A 21,142-nucleotide genomic window follows, 5' to 3' on the forward strand; every position below is an offset into this window, starting at 1 on the left:
GCCAGGCTCAGTCTAAACACATTTCAAGCCCCTTTCATTTGGTGCCTAGGGCTCTGAGGGGAAAGAGAGGTATATTTTATCTCTCATTTCCCCATTGCCATTACAGCTTTGGGCAGAGTACAGAAAGAAGAAGAAGAAAAGAGAAGAACTAGTTCCATTCTCACAGTAGAAACCCTAACTGGTCAGCCCAATAGAGCACAGTAAGAACTAGCTCTTTCCATTAAAGGGAAAACAGGCCTGAATTCCTGTCCATATACTTAGGAAGGGCAGCCACACCCAAGAAAGGACACTCATCAAAGCCACTGCAGGACTCCAGCCAACCCTCCCCCTGCCCCAGGCCTTAAGGACCAGAGGTAGCTGTGACCGCCGCCCCAACCCCTCAAAGGCATCCAAACCACAACAGAATAAAAGGACTGTACACAGGCACTAACAAAAGGTTATCATTAGAGATGCACTGGTTAAGCCATTTAAGATGATAAAGTATCTTCAGGCTGTTAACAGCTTGGCCTTGCTGTTTCCGTAGTGTTGTAATTTGTATCATTAAGATAATAATTAGACATCAGTCTTATCTGTGTATTAAGCAGGTGTACCAAGACCAGCTATAATTAGGTTGCCCTTCGTTTCAAACGTCTCATCCTCCGTTCTTCCTTCCAAGCTGATCTTCTCCGTCGTTGCTCTTTTTCACCGGACACTGTCACTTGCACACAGCAAGATCTCAAAAGGTGCTTACCTCTGAATCTTTGGCCTGTTGATTACGAATGACGATCAAGTTGTACAGGATCCTGTCGTCATCTGCCTCTGTGTGGGACACATCGTGAGGCATGCTCCACAGGTTCTTCTCATCATCCCTCGCCAGAGTGGCTCCAAACGAAGAATACGGATTGCTATCACTACGGTATAAAAGGGGGGGGGGGGTATGAGGGTCTTGTAATACATATTACATATAAAATATATATCACATGCATGGAATATATAATATAAATTAAAATGTATTATATATTACATGATGTAGCATATAATATATATACTCCTAGCAAAAGAAGCTGAACTGTCTTTAACAATTAAGCATAACACAACAGAACAAGAAAAAAAATCGCTTTAAAAACAGGAGTTCCCGTTGTGGCACAGTGGTTGATGAATCCGACCAGGAACCATGAGGTTGCGGGTTCGGTCCCTGGCCTTGCTCAGTGGGTTAAGGATCCCACGTTGCTGTGAGCTGTAGTGTAGGTCACAGACGCAGCTTGGATGCCACATTGCTGTGGCTATGACATAGGCCGGCAGCTACAGCTCCGATTTAACCCCTAGCCTGGGAACCTCCATATGCTGCGGGAGCAGCCCTAGAAAAGGCAAAAAAAAGACAATAAATAAATAAATAAAAAAATAAATAAAAACAACAGAGCACATATATAACAGAATACCTTGGCAGAGGTAATTTTACTATGTTAAACGTGAAATTTAGCACTGAGCATCCCAGCAGCTAGGACAAAAAAAAAAAAGAAAATCCAATCGGGAATACAATCCCCATGTGATTAAAAGAAGAAAACAACAGGCAGAGATGAACTTTTTACTAGCTCCAAATTCAAGGAAATAGATAAATTTCGAGTTCAATGGTATGTAGGATCCATTAAATTTCTTACGAGAAAATTAAGTAATAAATTCACATATCCAAATAGTTTACAATGTGGGATGTTGAGAGGATTTCAAGAGCCGCGTGCTATACTGTACTTTGGTTTCCCGACTTGCCATTTATGAGACAGTATCTGTGCCTGGCCTTAGGGAGGAGCTGCATGGCAGAGGGTCATACCCCAGACCTGCTTCCAGAGACCCAGGTAACTTCTGTGGGACTGGACAGGTGGGCTCATGCTGAGGCTAAACCCTTCATCTAATCAGTGTTATCTTGATTAGATGAATCACCAATTCCGTGTTCATCGCAGGGCTCAATAACATTGTGAGCAACACAGAGGTGGCCCCTGTCCTTGGACCTCACTAGAGTCTAAGGATGGAAATACACTGATGAATGATCATGTGACTGTAAGAATAAAAGCTGTGATAAGTGCTATAAACGGGGAGTTGAGAGCTAGTGGGGGTGGGGGCGGGCATCAGACAAGCGTTGCGTAAAAGGGATGTTTCAGCTTTAAGTTGCAAGAGAAGAACAGAGTTCCAAACAGAGGAAACAGCACATTCAAAGGCCCTGGAGTAGAAGGAAGCAGGGGGCATGTGCAAGAAGAAGGGGGGCGTTGGCTAGAGTGAAAGACAAACTGAGGAGGCAGCTGGGGCCAGATACCCATAGCTTTGCAGGCCGTATTTTCTTTTCTTTTCTTTTTTTTTTTTTTTTGTCTTTTTGCCATTTCTTGGGCCGCTCCTGCAGCATATGGAGGTTCCCGGGCTAGGGGTCGAATTGGAGCTGTAGCTGCCAGCCTACGCCAGAGCCACAGCAACGCAGGATCCGAGCCACATCTGCGACCTACACCACAGCTCACGGCAACGCCGGAACCTTGACCCACTGAGCAAGGGCAGGGATCGAACCCGCAACCTCACGGTTCCTAGTCGGATTCGTTAACCACTGCGCCACGACGGGAACTCCTGCAGGCCGTATTTTCTAACATCCTTTAAAAATGTGGTCTTTATCCCTAAGAGCAAAGTAAGATGTGGAAAGGTTTTAAGCAGGACTGCAATGGGTGATACGAACAGTACTACATCAGGATTCCCCTGGTGGCCTAGTGGTTAAGGATCTGGTGTAGTCACTACTGTGGCTCAGGAAACTGCTGTGTCTCAGGGTTGATCCCTGGTTCGGGATCTTCTGCAAGCCATAGATGGAGCCAAAAAAAAAAAAAATAGTACTACATCTTTAAAGATCTTGCTGGCTAAAGTACGGAGAATCCTAAAGAGGGGTGAAGAGTAGACTTGAGGGATTCATTAAGATGCAACTGAGGCAACTCGGTTGAGACCTGACAGGTATCAGGAGTAGAATGATGCTGTGCCACTGAAGAGAAGTACATTATCCAGGAGAAAGTAGACGCTCTTGGGCTTTTCACCTGAATGGTGAGTGACGCCGTTGTCTGAGGCAGCGCTAGAATGCCCCAAGCCCATAGGGTGGCACACACATCTGCAGGTGCAACATGAGGGAATGGCAAGGGAGAGATGGGACACCATATAAGCAGACAGTACCTGGGAAGGATGGATGTGAGTAACTGACAGCTGGGCTAACGGTTAATGTTAAGATTTAAACAAACATGAAATACTCAGAACTTGGCCCTAAGGAGATCTTGAAACAAGAAGCAAAGTCCCGGTCACCAAATTGGGGTTCAGCAGCAGGAACCCTCCCAGCAAGGAGGGGATCCAGCACTTGATGGGGTACAGGTCAGGCTTGGGAGAATGAACCAGGTCCCCGTTGTACAAACAGGGGCAAAGAGGAGATGGGAGCTTGGAACCAAAGCCAGCAGGGGGCCAGCTGACCATATGGATGCTAAAGGGTGTCCCTAAAATCCCTCTGGCTTCAGGTTAGAAGCGCAGGGTCTGGGACTGGACAGAGTGATCAGAGAGATGAGAACTATGGAGAGAGGAGCAACTTAGGGAACCAGGCACAGCTCAGCCACAGTGTTCTCAGAACTGTCCCATTTTCCCTTAGCTGCGGGACACCACAAGGCTGAAACACAGAGGGGTCCGCTGCCAGCTTCTCTGAAGAATGATGACGAGCCAATGAAAGGGGAGGCAAATGACGCCTTAGTGCCCATTCGGACTTTAATAAGCATGTCAAATTCATTCATTCTTTCTTTTAATGGCCGCACCTGTGGCATATGGAAATTCCCAGGCCAGGAAGTGAATCTGAGCCACAGCTGCAGTCTACACTGCAGCTGCAGCAACATTAAGTCCTTTAACCCACTGCCCCAAGCCAGGGATCAAACCTGAACCTCTGCAGCGACCTGAAGCATGACAGTCAGATTCTTAACCTACTAAGCCACAGCAAAAACTCTCTTCATTCATTCATTCATTCATTCAGTTGTTTGTTTATTCAACAACTGTATGCTGGGTACTGGGCTGGGTGCTTTAGGGATTTAAAGATGAATAGGACACTTTCCCTGCCTTTAGTGTGACAACAATGCAAGAAGGTAAGATAATTTTTTTTAAGTCTAAACAGAAAGTTGTAGGAACAGATACGGAGTGAGACCTTGTGTGTGTTGAGAAGACAGTTCAGGAAAGGTTTCAGGGAGAGGACAACATCTAACTCAGACCTGAGGAGTAAATAGCCTTTCTCCGGGAAGAGAAGCAAGGGGAAAGGTGTCCCTGGCGGAGGGAAAAGCACCAGCAGGGTATGGAGGTTTAAAGTGCCCACAGGGTTGGGGAATTTCATGTGTCAGTGCAGAGCTAGCCACACAGGCCCTGGGGGAGGGAAATGAGGGAAGTGGGAAAAAGGTGACTTGGGGTCAGATTGAGTGAGGATTCTCCTGTGAATGATAACAAATTACCAAGGGGGTTTTGAGCCTGTCAGGTCTGGGCTTTATAGAAATTACTCTGGATGAAAAAGGAACAGAGAGATGGCTTGGGAGGCTGTCACAATCAACTGTCACAAAGGGTAGGTGTGGCTTTCATGCCACGTGCTTTGAGTTCCTAGTACCGGGGGAGAGGCGTGGGCAGGGCTGTCCTGGCAGAGAGAGAAAGAAGCCCGCAAACCAACCACAATCAGAACAGCTGCTCTGTTTAAATCTTATTTGTTAGCGTTACTGGAAGATTTCCTTGGGGCTTAGGAAAGGTGGTTCTGTTGCTTAATAAGGACATCTGCAATTCTAAATGTTTTGAAATATCTATTGGGGTAAGAGTGCAGGAGAGTGTGGGCTAGGGGAACATCGGTGGGACTGGCAATGAGAGGATGGGTTCCCGCAGCATCTGAGAGGGGACATGGCAGCCCGGGTGCCAGGTGGCAGGAAGCACGGAGGTGTGAGCAGAGGAGTGAGTGCTGACCGTGTGAGGGTGATGCCTTAACCTAGGACAGTGCAGAAGAAGCCACAGCTCACCTGTGCACCTGCAGGTCGTTCAGAGAGTGGTCAGGGTCTGGGCTGAGGCACGAGGACAGGGCTGGAGATCTAGACTTGCAGAAAATGTTCATGCATTTCCATCACCGCAGAAGGTGTGGGATCAGAGGAAGGGTCTGGGAACAAAGAGGGAGTGAGGAAAGACCTCAGGGGAATGGCTGACTTAAGGAGCAGGGGTGGAAGGAAGGGTGTGAGAGCAGATGAGAGCACGCTGGGACAGAGAGGAATTCCCAAGAGCAGGTGAGCCTGGAGCATGTCAGAATGTGAGCACGCTGGGACAGAGAGGAATTCCCAAGAGCAGGTGACACTGGAACATGTTAGAATGTGAAGGGTATTGAGCTTCTTTTTGCAGCCCGTGATAAACCACACAGGGCCTTACCTGAGGGCTTCCCCCTTCCATCCCCTCCTGCTGCACAACCTTCTGAGGTCAGAAGGGTGGGTGATGTTACCCCACGTCATAGGCAGGATGGAGACTGAGTTGTTGTTCTGACTTCCCCCTGGGGAGGCAGCCAGCTGACCATCCCTCCAGCACGAGATCCCCGCTGGGGCGTCTCTAAGCAGCCACAGTCATGAGACTTACCATCCAAGTGCGGTGATGGGGGCGCACCCCCCTCCCCACAGCAGCTCAGATAACAACCACCCATGTGACACGTTCCCCATACAAACTGGCAAATTCCCCTGGGGCTTCTCCTCAAGGCATCCAGCCCCACCCCACCCCACCGTCCACCCCCAGTTCACCGCTTTCACCAGGAGCTGCAGTCATAGCTGCTGACGCCACAATACTTGTTCCTCTCAGGTCCCGAAACCCGGTATGGTCCCAAGACCCGTCTTTTATTTTTCCCAATTTGTTTCACTTGTAGAAGTCTTGTCTCTTCAACAAGTTCACACATTCCTCTAAGGCAGGGATGGTACCCAGTGTTTATTCCACATCCCACATCACCTGGCAGGGAGGGGAACAGAATAGCTGCTTTCAAAGTACTTGAAAAAAAGAAAAAAAAAAGAAAAGTACTTGAAAGGAGCCACCTGAGCTGTGACTCCGATGTGCTGAAGGAAATCCCAAATATAACTGATCAAAACTTCCTCCTTCCAAGGTAGGAGGTTTAGACATTAGCCAGGATCTACCTGAATAGTTGGAGATAAACAACATTTGACCATGAAGAAGCTAGCTGCTTCCTGCTTGATGAGCCACCATTTCTTTGCTTGCTCTGAGATTATGACAGCAGCATCCCTGGCCAGCAGCTCTTACCCTCTCACAATCAATCAATCATCAATCAATCAATATCTCTGTCTTCTCTCTTCTCCCCATCCCACACGTACACACACACACACACACACACACACACACAGGTGCTCACATGACTCTAGCCAATGTCAAACAGTAGCCACTCATCCTTAACCTACAAACCTGAATGCAGCTCAGCAGGAAGCTCACGTCTCCAGACGGGTGTTGCCTCCCCTGCTCCTCCCACACCCAGCCCTGCCCTAATTAGGAGCAATGCTCCCCTGTCGACCCATGAGCCTCAAACTCTGCCTAGTCACTGATGCCCCAGGGACAATATGAGACTGGGGAGAACTAAGGGCCTCTGGCTCTAGGTGACAAATGACTCTAGCCCGGGGTGATGTTCCCAAGCTCCAGCTGCCCTCCCAAGCTCAGGATCTCCGATCTCCGCTGCTCTCCTCTGCAGGGAACCTCCCCCTCCACTCCACTGCCTCCCTCACCTTCTTCTTATACCTTGGGGTCATGAGTCAGGTTTCTTCGGGGCACAGGCAAGGTGGGGTTGATTGCTAAATAAACCACTAAGTTAAGAATTTCACCAAAACACGGGTCAAGGTGAAAGTAAGTGAGGGCGTGACCTCGTCGGGAAGGCCCCGTCAGACCAGCCTGGCCCCCAGGATCTGTGCTTTGGCACTGGGGTCCCATTCCCTTTGTCCTGCTCCATCACCCAGTCAAGGCAACATCCACTTTGTTTAAAACTTTGAACTCAAGAGTTCCTGTCATGGCTCAACAGAAACGAATCTGACTAGCATCCATGAGGACGCAGGTTCCATCCCTGGCCTCGATCAGCAGTTTAAGGATCTGGCATTGCCATGAGCTGCAGAGTAGGTTGCAGATGAGGCTCGGATCCCACGTTGCTGTGGCTGTGGTATAAGCCAGCACCTACAGCCCTGATTCCACCCCTAGCCTGGGAACCTCCATATGACACAGGTACAGCCCTAAAAAGACAGAACAATAATAATAAAATTAAAATAAAATAAAATAAAACTTTGAACCCTTAGAGTGGAGAAACCAGAGCAAAAAGGCTGAAGTGAATAAGTAAAGAAGCAGCTTAGGAACCTCTGTGCAACTGAGACTATGAAGGACCGACTATAGGGCTTGTATAAAGAGACGTGGTGCAAAGGCCCTGGTGTCTGGGCCAGAGCCATGGGAGGACAGAAGGCAGGGGGAAGAGGGCACTGAACCAGAGCTTCACTTTTCCTCCCTCCCCCCATATAATGATCCTAAAAGGTTCTGAGGAAAGTAAGAGGGGCCGTTTCACCCCTGGCCACCATCTGCTGATGGTAAATATTTTATTAACCTTGGGCATTTGAGAGGTGACTCTGAAGTTACACATGAGGTGAGGCAGAGGCTGCTTTTACTCATGAATGGTAGTAAAAGATTCCACCCCTGATCCCAGCTGGGGCACGAGACCAAATCGCTTCAGAGTCTTTATTTTTTAACACCACCTAGAGCTAAAAGCTACAGCACCATCCACTCAAGGTTAGAAACTCTAGACTCCGTGCTTGGGGACTAGGCTTGGCATTAAAGCAGCTCACAGGGGTTTCCCGTGAGTCCTCACTACCAGCAGGGACCCCAGACGAAAGCTTCTGCAAAGCCCCACAAATACGGCGCACACAGGCGGGGCGCTGAGGCCAGGCACCCCACTGACTTTACTGCTCTCCCCATAGACAGGCTGGGTGTCAGCCCTCACTGGTCCCTGACTCAAGCTCTGAAGACAGTGAAGAGACAAAATCTCCAGTAAACAGCAAACAAAGGTCTCAAAAAACAATCCCCCTTGATGGCCTATGGCCTCCTTATCTGATTCCCTTCTAGGAACTGGCCTGCCTTTTTTTTCTTTTTTCTTTTTAGGACCGTACCTGTGGCATATGGAGGTTCCCAGGCAAGGGGTCAAATCAGAGCTGCGGCTGCCGGCCTACACCACAGCCATAGCCACAGCCACACCAGATCCGAGCTGTGTCTGCGACCTACACCACAGCTCACGACAATGCCAGATCCTTAACCCACTGAGGGAAGACAGGGATAGAACCCGCGTCCTCATGGATGCTAGTTGGGTTTGCTAACCGCTGAGCCTCAACGACGGGAACTCCAAGGCCTGCCTTTTTGCCTCTGGCTTCCCCTTCCTCCCTCTGTGGCAACTTCCTACTGAAGGAAGCTCTTTACCTTCCCCTCCTTTTCCTCCCTCCCTCCTTCCCTCCCTCCTCTATTCAGTCTCTCTCTCCTTTCTTCTCTCTCCCTCTCTCCTTCCTTCTCTCCTTCCACCTTGCCCCTTCTTCCTTCTCTCCTTCATCCCTTCCCCATTCCTCCTTCCTCTCTTCCCTCCTTCCTCCCTCCCCTTTCTCCCTCGTTCCTTCCTTCACTGTTCCCAAGACAGATACTCTGACTGCTTTCTCTTACTAAGTTAATCCAATGTTTAAATACTATTTAACCCCAAGTCTAAACATCTTTCATAGATTCTGGAGCTTTTCTCATTGTTTAACCACCTAAGCCCATGACTCCTTCAACCCCAGAGGTATCAACCTCCCCAACATTCAGGAAGAAAACCACCAGATACCATTTTGGGGCACTGCTCCCTGACATGCTCCCATCGCCTGGTGGCTGAAACAGTGGGATCACGCGTTTCATTCATTGCTTTAAAAAGCACGTTAAAGGCTCAAAGATGGACCAGACAAGGAGCCTACAGAGTAGGCAGGGGAAGTATGATTTGTATTTCTCCCAGCTGAGGAAACGCTGGGGCTCAGGAAGATGAGACTCAGCCCTTGAGCTCTTCTCTGTTTATGCTCACTCCTGGTCACTTCATCCCATCTCATGGCTTTCAGTACCATTTCTTGAGGAAGATTCTCAAATCCATATGTGTATCCCCAGCTCAGACATGCTCCCCAGTCCCAGACTCTTGAATCTACTGGCCTTCTTCCCATGTCCACGTGCATGGCTAGTGGACAGCCCAGCTCAACATGCCGGACCGAGCCCCTGACCTTCACTCTAAACCTCCCCACCAGCAGTCTCCCCACCCAGAGGATGCAAAATCCATCCTTCTAATTGCTCAGGACAAAACCCTTCAAGTCATCCTTGGCTCTCTCATTCCCTAACAACTAATCCACCAGAAAATCCTACTGACATTAAACAAAAACCCACCTCCACCCCCACTCAGCCAAGGGGCCAAGGCAAAACTCCTGCAATGTTTTTATTTTCCACCTCTTTCTACCTTTGCCTCCACCAATGCTCTTCTTAACACAACAACCAACCTTTTAATATGTAAGTCAGATCATGTCACCTGTCCCCTATGACCCTCCAGTGGCTCCCCTTTGACTTAGTCTATAAGCCCCACGTGACACCCCAGCCTCTCTGACCTCTTTGCTGTTCCTTGAACCCACCAGTCGTTCTGCCATCTCAGGGGCCCTTGCACTGGCTGATTTTTCCATCTTTAATACTTTCCCCCATATTCCACAGGCCTCACTCCCTCCCCGCCTTCAAATATCTGTTTAAACATCCTCTCCTCAGTGAGACTGACTCTGACCAACCTTTTTTTTTTTTTTTTTTGGCTTTTTGTCTTTTCTAGGGCCACACCTGTGGCATATGGAGGTTCCCAGGCTAGGGGTCCAATCAAAGCTGTAGCCGCTGGCCTACACCAGAGCCACAGCAATGCCAGATCCGAGCTGCGTCTGCGACCCACACCACAGCTCACAGCCGGATCCTTAACCCACTGAGCAAGGCAAGGGATCGAACCCGCAACCTCATGGTTTCTAGTCGGATTCGTTTCCGCTGAGCCACGACGGGAACTCCCTGACCAACCTATTTAAAAGTACAAGCCCTCTCTCTCCCTTGCCCCCTGCTTTACCTCCACATCCATGGGATCTGCATCCTCGGTTGGTGGAGGTGGGGGGAGGGTGGGGGACCAATGCCCTGCAGACACCAAGGGACTCATGTTCTTACTGATCTTCTAATTTACTTATTATGTTTACTATCTGTTGTGCTCCCCGCACTATAACAAAAGCCCCCTGAGACTGCATCTGTATTTATTTTTGCTCAGTGATATATCTGGAGTGCTTAGAACAGAACCTGGTACTTAGGAGGTGCTCAATTTGCTGAATGCATGAACCGTAATTCCCTAACTTCACAGGAATCTAAATGGTAGAAATGAGGCTGCAATCCCACTCTCTAGACTCATAGACAAACCCTTAACATTGAGCAGGTTAAATTTATGAAAGTGGGGCTTGTAATCTCCCAGAGGAAGCAGTCAATAGGCACATACTTTTTTTTTTTTGTCTTTTTGCTATTTCTTGGGCCGCTCTCGCGGCATATGGAGGTTCCCAGGCTTGGGGTCAAATCGGAGCTGTAGCCACAGGCCTACGCCAGAGCCACAGCAACTCGGGATCCGAGCCGAGTCTGCAATCTACACCACAGCTCACGGCAATGCCAGACCGTTAACCCACTAAGCAAGGGCAGGGATCGAACCCGTAACCTCATGGTTCCTAGCCGGATTCGTTAACCACTGCACCACGACGGGAACTCCTAGGCACATACGTTTTTAAGTCTGGTGGTGATCAGGGCTCTGAAGGAACATACAGTGAATAAAGGACAGAGTACGGGCAAAGAGTACTGTTTTAAAGGGGTGGTCAGGGAAGAACTTTCTGATAAAATGACTTTAAGCAGAGACCTGAATCGATTGCGGGAGTTCCCCAGACAGGTAAGTGGAGAAGGAACATTCCAGGCAGGGAGGGCAGGAAGTACAAAGGCCCTGAGACAGTGAGGACCTGGAGGAGGCCAGTGTGGCTGAAGGATGAACAATTTCCCCTTTGTGCTGTCTTTCAAACCTAAATCACATGTAATAGCGTCAAACTGGAAATCACCCCAAAGTCCACCAACAGAAGAATGGATGAACCAAAGGAAAAATATTATAAAGCAGCAAGAACCACTGTCTATATGCACCAACCTGGAAGGAGCTCACAAAGTCAAAAATACACAATTTGATCCTATGTACATAAAGTTCGAAAGCAGGCAACACTAACGTACATTTTCAGGTGCATACATAGGAGATAAAGCTATAAAAAAGAAGCAAGGAAATGACTATCAGAAAAGTCTAGATACAATCAGGGGTGGGATAGATGGGCCTGGCGATAGTTATCTCTTACCCTGGGTGGTGCTTACAGGAGCAGCCATTTTGCAGTTGTTCTTTTTTTAATGATTTTTATTTTTTTCCCTTATAGCTGGTTTACAGTGTTCTGTCAGTTTTCTACTGTACAGCAAGGTGACCCAGTCACACACACACATATATACATTCTTTTTTCTCACATTATCATGCTCCATCGTAAGTGACTAGATATATAGTTCCCAGTGCTATGCAGCAGGATTGCAGCTGTCCTTTATACATACATGTTTGTGTATGTTTTCAGTCTCTGATATCACACATACAAACACAGATTTTTTTTTTTAAGTGAAGAAAAAAAGATAAGTGAGAGTCAATTCAGTTAATTCTCATTCCCTTTCAGGCAGTACAGGGGTTCTTTAGATACAGACTGTTTGGCCAAAATTATCTCCTAAAAGAGACAGCAAAGAATAGAGTGCATTGTATATTGCTGGTGCAAAACAAATATGCATTAGCCCGACGGAAAAGGATGTCCTGTGCTAACAGAATAAGCTATCGTATGTGACATTTAAGCAGAGTTTGCTTTTTAAACACAGTACATGTAGCCAGAATAGAGAAAAGACTTGTGGTTGCCAAGGGGGAGGGGGAGGGGAGTGGGATGGACAAGGAGTTTGGGTTAGTAGATGCAAACTATGACATTTAGAATGAATAAGAAATGAGGTCCTACTGTACAGCATAGAGAACTATGCCCAATCTCTTAGGATAGACCATGATGGAAGATAATATAAGAAAAGGAATGTGTGTGTGTGTGTGTGTGTGTGTGTGTGTGTGTGTGTATGTGTGTGTATATATATACATATAGGTATAGATATATATATGGATATGAATGACTTAGTCATGTTGCAATATGGCAGAAATTGGCACAACACTAAATCAACTATAAGTTAATTAAAATAAATAAACAAACAAACAAACACAGGCGTAGTGGTAAGATCACTTTAAGATAGCAAAAGAAAGAAGAAGTTCTAGGAGATCCCATCGTGGCTCAGTGGAAAACGAATCTGACTGGCATCCATGAGGACGCAGGTTTGATCTCTGGCCTCCCTCAGTGGGTTAAAGACCTGGCGTTGCTGTGAGCTGTGGTGTAGATCACAGATGCAGCTCGGATCTGGCGTTACTGTGGCCGTGGTGTAGGCCTGCAGCTACAGCTCCGATTCCCGATTTGACCCCTAGCCTGGGAACCTCCATACGCCATGAGTGTGGCCCTAAAAAAAAAAAAGTTTCAGGAAACCTAGATCACGTGATATATACAGGGAAGAACAGGCAAGAACTCGCATCTTCTCAGGAACTTCCAATATCAGCAAGATTGACTAAGGCAACTCACAAAAAGGGAAGGGGAATGCTGTGTGTTGCCTGGGAAGAAAATCTTTCCAAGCCATCCTCGATGAATTGTGAGTGGCTAACTCGGTAAAGCATTTATCTCCTACTTATCGGCCCTGAGGCCCACTTTCCGGGAACAGGATGCCAGATCCTCCCTCTCTCTCCTCTGTCTTTCAAGGAGGTAAAAATACAACCCTTGGAATGGATTCCTTGAGCGACTTTGTGCCTCTGTGATCACTTCCTGTGAGTCACTGTCTGGCCCAGAGCCACCGGCTTTGTCACTGCAGGTAGTGCTGAAGGACATGGGTGAGTTTGCTGCGCCAGCTCAGGGAATCTCAGAAACAGATTATGGGAAAAGAGTCAAGCCATCTGGGCCCCGGTCTGAGAGATCCCACTGACACTAACTCATTAGCTGACATTGTAAAAAGCCCTTCGAGGGTAGATAGAAGGCAATTTGATCAGCTCCAAAGTCATGTGAGAACCACAGGGTGAAATGAAAAACTCTAGACATGTGGAAGTTCACTGTCTTTCTGGAGTGGGATCCTCTCTCCATGTCCTACACCCACCACCCGTCTTTCCCAACGCCACCTGGCTTCACAGCCTTAATACAGAAAAATGAGCCAGGATCTCTGGATCCCAGGCTGCAACAATTCGAGGCAAATCTCAAACTTCAAACACAGTGTCAAGAACACACCACATAAGTGGCTAGATATGCACACCTCCCTGTCTACTAGGAAGACTCTGCCCTTTCTATGGAATTGAAATGTATTAGGATTTGAATTCCAGCTCGACCATGTGTGCCTCTGACAGGTTGCAGAAGCTCTTGGGCCTCAGTTTCTTCAACCATCCAGTGGGGATTACAGATGCAATTACAGCCCAGCTTCATTATTCCCAGATTCCGTATTTGCAAACTGGCCCACTCGCTAAAATGTATCTGTAACACCCAAATCAATACTCCTGGGGCTTCTGAAGTATCCGAGTCTCAAATTCCCAGTTGGGGCCCTACAAAAGGATGCCAGCCTTCTGTTTCAGCTCTCCTACTACAAACAAATGTCCCTTTTGTGGTCTATTTAGTGCTACATTTTTTTTTTTTTTTGCACTATTCAGAACCTCAGACCTTCCACAGATGATTGACAAGGTGAATGTTCCATGACTCCACCCTAAAATTAGGGTGAAGGTAAGACTGAGCCAAACCTTTGACTTTCTTTAGGGCTGAAGCCTAATGTTAAGGTCAGACCGTGGGTCCTCTCCCCAGGCCTAGACTTGTTCTAAGCTTCCTGGCATTAGAAATGACTACTCACCTGCTTGCTGGTGAAGCAGATCTTGGCAGCTAAAGAGTTTGACAAATGGTCATGATTCACACATCCTGGGCCTTCAGGCTCCTTCCTTCCTGGGATGACAACCAGCTTCCTTGCCCCTCTATTCCATGTCACAAAGCATTTCAACGGACACAAGCCAGCAGAAAGAGGAGAGTCTGCATCGACCCTGGAACGGCCCTGCAAGACTGTGCCTTAAAGTCAGATCTATCCCTTGTACAGAAGAAACTCAGGTTCAAGGACTTTGAGAGACGTCCACTAAATCGCATAGCTGGTTAATAGGTGGGACAAAGACTCCGGTCTCCTAACTCCCTCTGGGCTTGGCGCTCAGAGCCAGGTTGCTCCTACATCCAGGCTGAAGAATTATACTGATGAAGGTACATGGAAGAGGGGCACGAGAAATAGGCCACCATGGGCGGGAGCTAGGGCTGGTGATCTCCACCAGTATTGAGTCTATAAATACTATCAGTTAATTTTGGAAACCACTTGGGAGTTTTCTGAATTTTCTGCAATGCAAGGCATGGACTCTGAATTCAGATAGATAAGGAATTCAAATTCTGGCACTCTGACTCACTGGTCGTGACTCTGAATTAATTGTTTAAAAACTCGAAGCCCTGGGTTCCTCATCTATAAGATGGGGATAAATAACACTGTTGTCATTTGGTCACAGTGATAATTAAATGACAGAATGTATGTTTAAAAAAAAAAATCTCACTTGCCCAACAGCCCACATGCACTACGTACCATTTATATAAAGTTAAGAATGCTAAACACTGGAGTTCCTGTCGTGGCGCAGTGGTTGACGAATCCAACTAGGAACCATGAGGTTGCGGGTTCGATCCCTGCCCTTGCTCAGTGGGTTAAGGATCCGGCGTTGCAGTGAGCTGTGGTGTAGTTGCAGACTCGGCTCGGATCCTGTATTGCTGTGGCTCTGGTATAGGCCAATGGCCACAGCTCCAATTAGACCCCTAGCCTGGGAACCTCCATATGCTGATGGAGTGGCCCAAGAAATGGCAAAAAGATTTAAAAAAAAAAAAAAAGGAATGCTAAACACAGATTCAATTTAGAAGTCACATTTGGAGGGGAGAGGAGGATGCAGACATAGATCGATACATGGGGGGCTTCAATTCTACTGTTAATGTTTTCTCTTTTTTTTTGCCTGCACCTCCGTCATGCAGAAGTTCCTGGGTCAAGACTCGAACCCATGCCACAGCAGTGACCCAAGCTGAAGCAGAGACAATGCTGGATCCTTACCTGTGGAGCCACCAGGGAACACCCTGTTCGTGTTTTCTTAAGGTGGGTGCTGAGTATGTGGGTGTTTGTTCTGTTACTCTTCATAACATTTTGTTTTAGATACACTTTTAAAAAATTTATGCGTTGGAAGAAATTAATAAATGAACAGCTATTATAATTTTTACTATTAAAAAAGCATTGAATTCATTCTTATGCCCTGTGGAGCACTGTGCTGGGCACAAAAGGGGATGCTAAGGAGAGTTAGAGCCCCCCCCCCAATCTGAATTAGAGCCTCCAGTCTGGCAGGGGTTGGAGCACCCACCCTATAAGTGTAATAATACCGGGGGGATGCAGTAAGTGACCTGAGGGGTAAAAAGAAAAAAAAGAGACACCATAACTGCTTGGAGAGATGGCCTAAGACTTCATCATATAGGTGGCAGCTGAAACAGGCCTTAAAAACCAAGTAGAAGCTTCAGCAGAAAACAAAAAGATGTCTAGCTAAAATGCAGCTGACAGCAGCACCAGAAGGGAAAGCAGCATGATAAGACTGGTCAGGGCACAGGGACCAGGACACTGAAAGCAGAGACAGGGAGAAAGGAAATGGGAAACACAGCACAGATGGTTAGCACAGGGGTATTCTGTGCACAGCAAGAAAAGAGCAGCATGTATCTTTCTCTGGGAACTATCAAGACAACAGTTTTCATGTAATCACACAGAGGAAAAAAACAGATTTCACGTTGAGTGTAAGATGAGGGGTGCAGCTCTCTACACTTTAAAGACATTTGTGCCTGGAGTTCCTGCTGTGGCTCAGTGGGTTAAGGACCCAACGATGTCTCTGTGAGGATATGGGTTCAATTCCTGGCCTCACTTGGGGGGTTAAGGATCTGGCATTGCCACAAGCTGCAGTCTAGGTCACAGATGTGGCTCGGATAAAGTGTTGCTGTGGCTGTGGTGTAGACCCCAGCTGTAGCTCTGATGCTACCCTTGGCCTGTGAATGTCCATATACCACACCAGCCATCAAAAGAAAAAAATTAACAAATAAATAGACATTTGTGCCTCACACAGAGGAAAGCAAAGGAAGGCAGCTGAAGAACATGGCAACATCAGAATGGATTTGTAGTCAAGGGAGGCCCCAGCATATTTCCAGAGAAAGGGCAAATAAAGAACTAGTGGGGCAGAGAGAAATAGAGATGCAAACCAGACAAGGGACAGCCATTCCCTTTCAAGGTTCCAGAACAAGCAAAAAGAGCAAGACCAAAAACATAAGTGGCAATGTCGGATTGGCAAATGAGGCAAATGAGATTAAAAATTGGTTTTGCTAAACTAACAAGAGTTCCCAGTGTGTTTTGGAAAACGGCTGCTTGCTGGTGACCACACACAAGTAACAAACATCTTGCCCTGTGACCACACCCCCTCGAGGCACTATTGCCTTGGGGTATGAAATAAAACTTGAAAAGCACTGTTTATAATAGAATAAGAGATTTAGTTTGGAGGAGGAAGGGTCTGTACAAAACTTTTTTTATAAATTAAAAAAAATGACATAAAGAATGAAGTTCTTAATAAAATAAAAATTAAGACCACCTGGCCATATTGATTTCATGACGTCAAGATTTCAAACCAGGCACTTTGGAAAACAGCCTGGCAGTTCTCAAAAAGTGAAATGTAGCATTTACTATAGGACCCAGCAATTCCACTTCTAGGTATATACTCAAGAGAATCAAAAATCTATGTCCTGGAGTTCCTGCTGTGGCTCAGCAATAAGGAATTCAACTAGGATCCATGAGTATGTGGGTTTCATCACTGGCCTCGCTCAGTGGGTTAAGGATCCTGCGTTGCTATGAGCTGTGGTGTAGGTTGCAGACATGGATTGGATCCTGCATTGCTGTGGCTGTGGTGTAGGCTGGTGGCTGCAGCTCCAATTGGACTCCTAGCCTGGGAACCTCCATATGCTGTAGATGTGGCCCTAAAAAGACAAAAGAAAAAGAAAAGAAAACCTATCTCCACACAAAAACCTGTATGCAAGTGTTCACAGAAGCATTATTTATAAGAACTAAAAAAGTGGAAATCACTCAAATGTCCATCAATCAAAAAATAAAACGGGATATATCCATACCATGGAATATTATCCAACTATAAAAAAGAATGAAGTGCTGACAGACCCTACGACACGGATGAACTTGAAAACATTATGCTAGATGAAAGTAGCCAGATGCAAAAGGCCACCTATGGAATGATTCCATTTATACACAATGTCCAGAACAGGCAAAACCATAAAGATGGGAAGTAGTTTAGTGGTTGACTGTGGAGGTTCAGGGACTGGACCAGGGAGTAGACAGGGAGAGGAGGGCAGCAAGTGACCACCAGGGGGTATGACGCTTCTTTCTGGAGTGATGAAAGGTAGAGAGTGGTGATAACTGCACAGCTTTGTGAATAGACTAAAACCCACTGAACTTCACACTTCAAACAATTTCACTATAGGGGACACAAATCTAAAAAAGAATGGATATATGCATATGTATAACTGATTTATTTGCTATACACCTGAAACTAACACAACCTTCTGAATCAACTATGCTCCAATAAAATTTATTTCAAAAAAATTTCAAACTAGACCTTCCATTGACTTGGACAGGAAAGAACATGCTAGTAACACACACACACACACACACTGCTCCACTTGTCCTTTAATAGGCAGCTCCTCCCAAGCATTATATTGAATAGTGTCAGAATGACACTTAACCACAAAAGGCCAGTCCACGCATATGCACATGCTCAGAAAACCAGCAACAATACTTAAAACATTTATTGAGTGTTTACTATGCATCAAGCCCTATACTGAGCACTTTACACGGATTAGTTCATTCCATTTCTCACTGCATCCCTTTGAGGTACATCCAATTATCACCCCCATTTTACAGATGAGGAAATTAAGGCATGAACATGTTTCATAACTTATGCTAGGTCATCCAGTTGGAATTTAACCCCAGGCAACCTGACTCATGTGCACTATTCTATTCTACCCAACTGTCTCTGTCTTCTTAAAATCCTTTGTAAAATTCCCTGACCCACAGTGTAAAGCAAGGAAGGAGAGGGTCGAGATTTGGTTCGATTGGCTTGGATTGGATTTTTGTCATTTGTCTTTTTAGGGCCACACTCACAGCATATGGAAGTTCCCAAGTTAGGGGTTACAAGATTTTAAAACAACCAAAATTATAACCTCACGTGGCAAATCCAGGACAGAAAACTGGAAAGATCTGAGGCTCTGTGGCTGAAATCAAGCTGAGGACTATATTTCATGTTCTATGACTATCGACAATTTGAGTGTATGACTCAAGCATGAAATTCTAGATTATTACCCACTACTCTTAAGACTGGGAGTAGAATACTGGGTTTCTCCCTGCCCACAGCAATCTAATAATATAGTGGGAACAACACTGCAAGAGCAAACAAAAACACTGTGTATCTGTCGTCTGTATGACTTTATACATCCACAACAAACACATTTGTGTTTACATACTTGAATGCTCCCTAAACAGGCAACAAGTTAAAAATCCTACATCATAAAAGAAAAAGATGAATAAGGGCAAAATTATCAAAGAAGACTGCCTGAGGGGATCTTGAGAACTAACACTGAGGAAGGGGCAGGAAGGATGAAGGTCACTACTTGCAGCAAACTTGGAGGGAATAAGAAGCTTGGATTGTTCCTCCAGCAATAAGAATGCCCGTCTGATTAAATCAATGGGTGTACAATGTGTAACGTACCGGAAAATAAGAGTGGACAGGCAAGAAGGGTTACGTAAGATCTCAAAAGTCAAGGGAAGTGTTTGAAAAAGCAAAAAAAATAGGTAAATCACGCTTTCAAGAAAGTTGTGAAAGCTTTTAGCATATCATTTGCATACTTCATAAGAAACTTGGGCTTCCACGTTTGCTGACCCAACCCTGGAATCCTGCCTCATCTACTGTTTCCTCATTTCATTTTTTTTTTTTTTTTGTCTTTTTGCTATTTCTTTGGGCCGCTTCTGTGGCATATGGAGGTTCCCAGGCTAGGGGTCTAATCGGAGCTGTAGCCGCCGGCCTACGCCAGAGCCACAGCAACGTGGGATCCGAGCCGCATCTGCAACCTACACAGCTCAAGGCAACGCCGGATCCTTAACCCACTGAGCAAGGGCAGGGACCGAACGCGCAACCTCACGGTTCCTAGTCGGATTCGTTAACCACTGCGCCACGACGGGAACTCCCTCATTTCATTTTAAATAGTTTGCTTCTGTCATATCTACCTCCAAGGCATGACCCAGTCAGAACCTTAATTTCAGCAGTTAAGATAGAAGATAATTGCTGTTCTGTCCCTTCACAAAGTCACTTAGCACCTTGCTAACAGTGCATCAAATCTGCTCACACTTCATAGCTTAATCTATAATGAATCATCAACACCCCAGTGAGTGACTAGGCTGTCCCTTGAGAGAAAAATAGGTATTTTTTAAAGTGAAAAATATTTCCTTGTGCTCAGTCGCTGAGATTGTCTTCTCTTAGTAATAAAATTTAAATGACAACGTATTCAAACAGAAATTCACAGTTGCCTATTTCACTGAAATATACCTACGAAACAGACAGTCATAGTTGTATTTAATGGGACTCCTATGCAAACTTCTCTCCTGTACTTCCCCGCCAGGGCACTGCACTCGAATTCTCGGCATTTTCCACAGGCGTCCACTTGGGTCTCTGGTGCCTCTGAGCATCTGTGTTTTTAGCAAATATTTTGCCCAAGGAACAGACCCAAGAAGCAGGATCTCCTGTAAAGGACCAAGGGGCTTAGTCTGAGCCTCAGCGTGACCTTACAGCCTAGCTCCCCAGCTTAGACGATCACACGGGTACTCCCCACTCTGCGGCCCCAGTAGCCGCCAGGGAACCCCAGATCTCGGTCGGGGCGCGCACCTACCTGACCAGGGGCTCCTTCTCCGGCACGGCGGGCTCCTCCAGGCACCTGCACGGACAGCAGCAGCACACGGTCCTCAGCCAGTCGCTCAGCCCCATGGAGAAGGAGGTGCCCCGCCGGCGCCAAGCGACTCCGAAGAAGCCGCGGTGGCGAGAGAGCGTGGCTGCGGCGCGGCCACCGGGCCGGCGTCCAGGTGCGGGGACAGTGGCGGCCCGGGCGTCGCGGACCGGTCCGTGCGCATCACGCCGCGGCCGGGAACGCGGGTGAGGCCGGAGGCGCCTCCACGGCCCCGGGGTTGTAGGGCCGCGCGCTTTCCTCCACTTGGGTTTTGTTTGGCGCGCGTATTTGGTGTTTTTTTCTCTCTCTCTCCCTCTAGCTCTTTAATTCCCCGGGCGCAAATTGGGGCGCATGCGTCCCCGAGATGCTCCGCTGCTGCCCTCTAAGGAGGAAGCCGGGACTCCAGCCGCCAGAAGGCAAAATCCGAGGGCACGGGGGTTACAGGAGGGAGGGGGAAGCCCTAGAGTCACAGAGCACGAGGTTTAGCTGGATCTAATCATACGTTTTATTGGCTTCACTCCCGCAGGAAATAAAAGAGCCTCCTTCCCGCCTCCCCCCTTTCAAAGCAGAGGTTAGGCATATTTTTAACATGTCAGCCCCACTTAGTAAATTTAGCAGAAGAGTAAGGACAGACGCAGTATAAAAGTGGGTTTTTAAAGCATTGCAGTAACAAGGATTTTTTTCAAAAGTCCTTTTCACGCTTCCCAGTCTTTGATTTATTCTAAGAAGGTAGCCTCCATCATTAGTTTTTGCAATTTTCCAGAGCTATTTACATACGTATTTATTTACTTAAGCTTGTACGAACTTGTAAGTGCAGGTAGGCACTTGCA

At 46.9% G+C, this 21,142-nt stretch overlaps 1 protein-coding gene across 2 annotated transcripts in view; it reads right to left on the reverse strand.

Moving 5' to 3' along the window:
* MREG (melanoregulin) overlaps window positions 1-20,695 on the reverse strand; it is a 61,246-nt gene extending 40,551 nt beyond the window's left edge. Inside the window, exons 1-2 of one of the 2 annotated variants that reach the window (XM_047773442.1) lie at window positions 20,259-20,695; window positions 731-890 (exon numbers count right to left, since the gene is read on the reverse strand). In XM_047773442.1, the coding sequence (XP_047629398.1) occupies window positions 731-890; window positions 20,259-20,353 (255 nt within the window). In that variant the 5' untranslated portion in view covers window positions 20,354-20,695. Of the gene's footprint in view, window positions 1-730; window positions 891-5,012; window positions 5,037-20,258 lie in introns of those variants that run through there. The other variant, XM_047773443.1, reaches the window with a different exon arrangement.
* Between the last annotated feature and the right edge of the window lie 447 nt (window positions 20,696-21,142).

The sequence above is a fragment of the Phacochoerus africanus genome, chromosome 3 (genome assembly GCF_016906955.1).
Source record: "Phacochoerus africanus isolate WHEZ1 chromosome 3, ROS_Pafr_v1, whole genome shotgun sequence".
Taxonomy (NCBI): domain Eukaryota; kingdom Metazoa; phylum Chordata; class Mammalia; order Artiodactyla; family Suidae; genus Phacochoerus; species Phacochoerus africanus.